Below are 2,691 nucleotides of genomic sequence, written 5' to 3'. Positions count from 1 at the left end.
ATATTACAGAACACTTATAACAGTCGACTTCAAAAATTCTTACGATGAAGCTCCAGCGTCAAATAGAAAATTTCGACCTCCTCTTTGCACCGTAGGTGCATAGTCTAGCACCAAATAGTTCTTATCGAGCCGTAGATCCCAATCCTCTTGTATGCACCAGTGCACTGGATTCCTGAGGAAAGAAACAAGTGGCTCGATAGGGTGTTCTTCCTCTACATCTGGTTTTCCGGGACATTTGTATGTCACTCTGAAGTAGCTCTGTACATCTTTAGACCACTTTCCTGCTTCCTCAAGTGTACTTTCCTGTAGTGTGCTCTGCGCAAAGTCAACAGCTGTGTATGCATAGTCTTTTTTGGCACGCATTTGATCACATGCTTCGATCCAATCGTCACTTTGGACTTCGGACATGTGATCTACCCACCATTGTTCCCATGCACTAGGCACGTACGTTTGTGTGCGTTTACAATCACTGGTTATTAAGGGGCGTTGTGTTATCGTGAATGTGTTTATTATAGGCACAGGGGGTTCTAAGGAGTTGTAGTAGATGTGCTGCAGACATAGTAAGCTAACCAGCCCTATGGTCACCCATTTTTGGGGCTGCACGCGTTGTACGTGCAATCGCACTGTGTTTAACAAAGCGTCGAAATTAGCGCCCACATTCCGTATTATCATTATATAAATTGTATATCTTGCAGGCTACCTCGATGTAAACATGTGCATGTGTGTGTAAATATTGTATATAAGCGCGTCAAACATAGAGGTTCTGTATTTACAGTATTTATTACACATGTATGTTGGAAGTAGAACATCCACAGCAGTGACAGCTCCCGACTTCGATGTCTCCTCTGACAGTTGACTTGACAATTGACACTTTGACAGGCTCTCAGTCAAATGGTAACAAGTGATTGGTCAAAAGATTTTTTTTCCGAAGATTTGTCTATGAAGATTGAAGAAGGCCTCTACTCTGTATAATATACTATGTTTAGTTGTGAATATGTACTATGTACCCTTGTAGCCTGTAGGACGTTTTTTTCTTCTCACTATCACATGGGAGCATAGCGGTAGGAGTTTGCTGAACTCAAAAAGACAAAAGTGCTTTATTATTGTTGTGCCTTCTGACCTGCTCACAGCAGCAGACTTCAGAGCTATAACAGGTTCACGCACACGTCAGTCAACATACACAAGCTCACAACTTCACTAAGTATTTTTATACTAATAATAAAACTAAAAAAGAACATATTTACGGTACTGTACATGATTTTGAAAAAAAATATTTTGTACGAAATGTAGTTTGCAAAAATCGGTCATCCATAGCGTCTTTGATAAACAGGCTATTTTTTTACCGCTACGACACACAGAACCCTGATTTCCGCTTGAGACCTAATCCAGAGGGCCAGGCATGTGGTGGCCAGTATTCCGTGGTTGACAATTAGAGGCCAAGACATGCAGACACGATCCTGTTTGAAATTACTGATCAAATATAGTTCATCAACCTCGTAAACAATCTTTTTTTTTAAACATCTCAAGTTACTGCTGTAAATCTATTATACTTTCTCGCAAGTTTTTCTCGTGGTTCCGCTGCCACTAAAGTGCCTAGACCTATTTGATATGACTCATTTAATATAGACTATATGGGTATATGTGTGTCAATAAAAAAGAATTTAATGTAACTATCATGAGAGTTGGTGTATATGATATGGTCATTCTGGTAGAAAGTACGCCTCCTATACACAATTGTTTTGTCTTCACTTTGAGTGACAGCACTTCATTAAGGACCTTTAGATAATTTTAAAGGAATGGAACCGGGGAGAGAGGGTGAATTGAGTCTCTTGGTCAGGCTAAAATCTGTACACGCATTGCCCTTGTTGTGATTGTCTCTTATTTCCTGCCTTTTGGTTATCGTCACTCGTCACTCGTCAAAGTTTGAGCATAAATACGGTTTGTATTGTGTCATAGTTATGTATGTGTTAATAATATTTACGGTCTATTTACACATGTTGCATATTTACGTGCTTTGTTTTTGAAGAAAAAAAATCTCAGTTTTTCGTAATCACTAATCAGTAATCGCTATTAAATCCGCCTGAAAACATTGCCAGAGATCTTGACGATAAATAAATAACCGGTAAAGTTTATTGGATGCTGCAACTAAAATTGGTATTTGTATCCCGAATTCCCATAGTGTGTATGTAGCTCGCTAACGCTCTGTTTAACATTAACAGTCAACGTGTTTACTACTTATTTACTATATGCTACATCTTGCTGTCTGATGTACAGAATTCCACATACTGTAGGCTACTTCAATTCCCAAAACGGAACAGTTACCTTTATATCAGCAACAGTTACCGTCGCGAAATATCATTACAGATATACACCTCTGTTTTTATTCGAATCCAAAAATTACGCGGAATAGAACTAGTCCCCACTCCCCAGCGCACCGCAAGAGTAGATTAACGTATACACACTACTACTTACTATACAAATAAAACACGTGTATAAGTAGAAAATATCATACACTGCTGATTATATTATATGCAACCCAAGTCGTTGTTTCCGGATAGGGGTACAACAAATGCAGCGTCAGAATGGGCAAGGACTGCTTAAACCCAAGCCAGAGAGTCCCAGACGTTCGAAACCACGAATATCACTAAGTGAAGTTGTTGAGGATGATTTCAACCCAAAACTGGTGAGTTC

General features: G+C 39.3%; 1 protein-coding gene across 1 annotated transcript; it reads right to left on the bottom strand.

Annotated features, from left to right (window-relative positions):
* Positions 1-39: 39 nt before the first annotated feature.
* Positions 40-719, bottom strand: SARC_09794 (hypothetical protein; the record flags this gene model as incomplete). The annotated part of the gene is made up of 1 exon (XM_014296176.1): positions 40-719. Exon 1 carries the CDS (start codon positions 670-672, stop codon positions 40-42), a length of 633 nt encoding a protein of 210 aa, XP_014151651.1. The 5' UTR covers positions 673-719.
* Positions 720-2,691: the final 1,972 nt, after the last annotated feature.

This window comes from Sphaeroforma arctica (assembly GCF_001186125.1).
Source record: "Sphaeroforma arctica JP610 unplaced genomic scaffold supercont1.1047, whole genome shotgun sequence".
Taxonomy (NCBI): Eukaryota; class Ichthyosporea; order Ichthyophonida; genus Sphaeroforma; species Sphaeroforma arctica.
The sequence above is the reverse complement of the archived record's forward strand: the minus strand, read 5'-3'. Positions and strand labels throughout refer to the sequence as shown.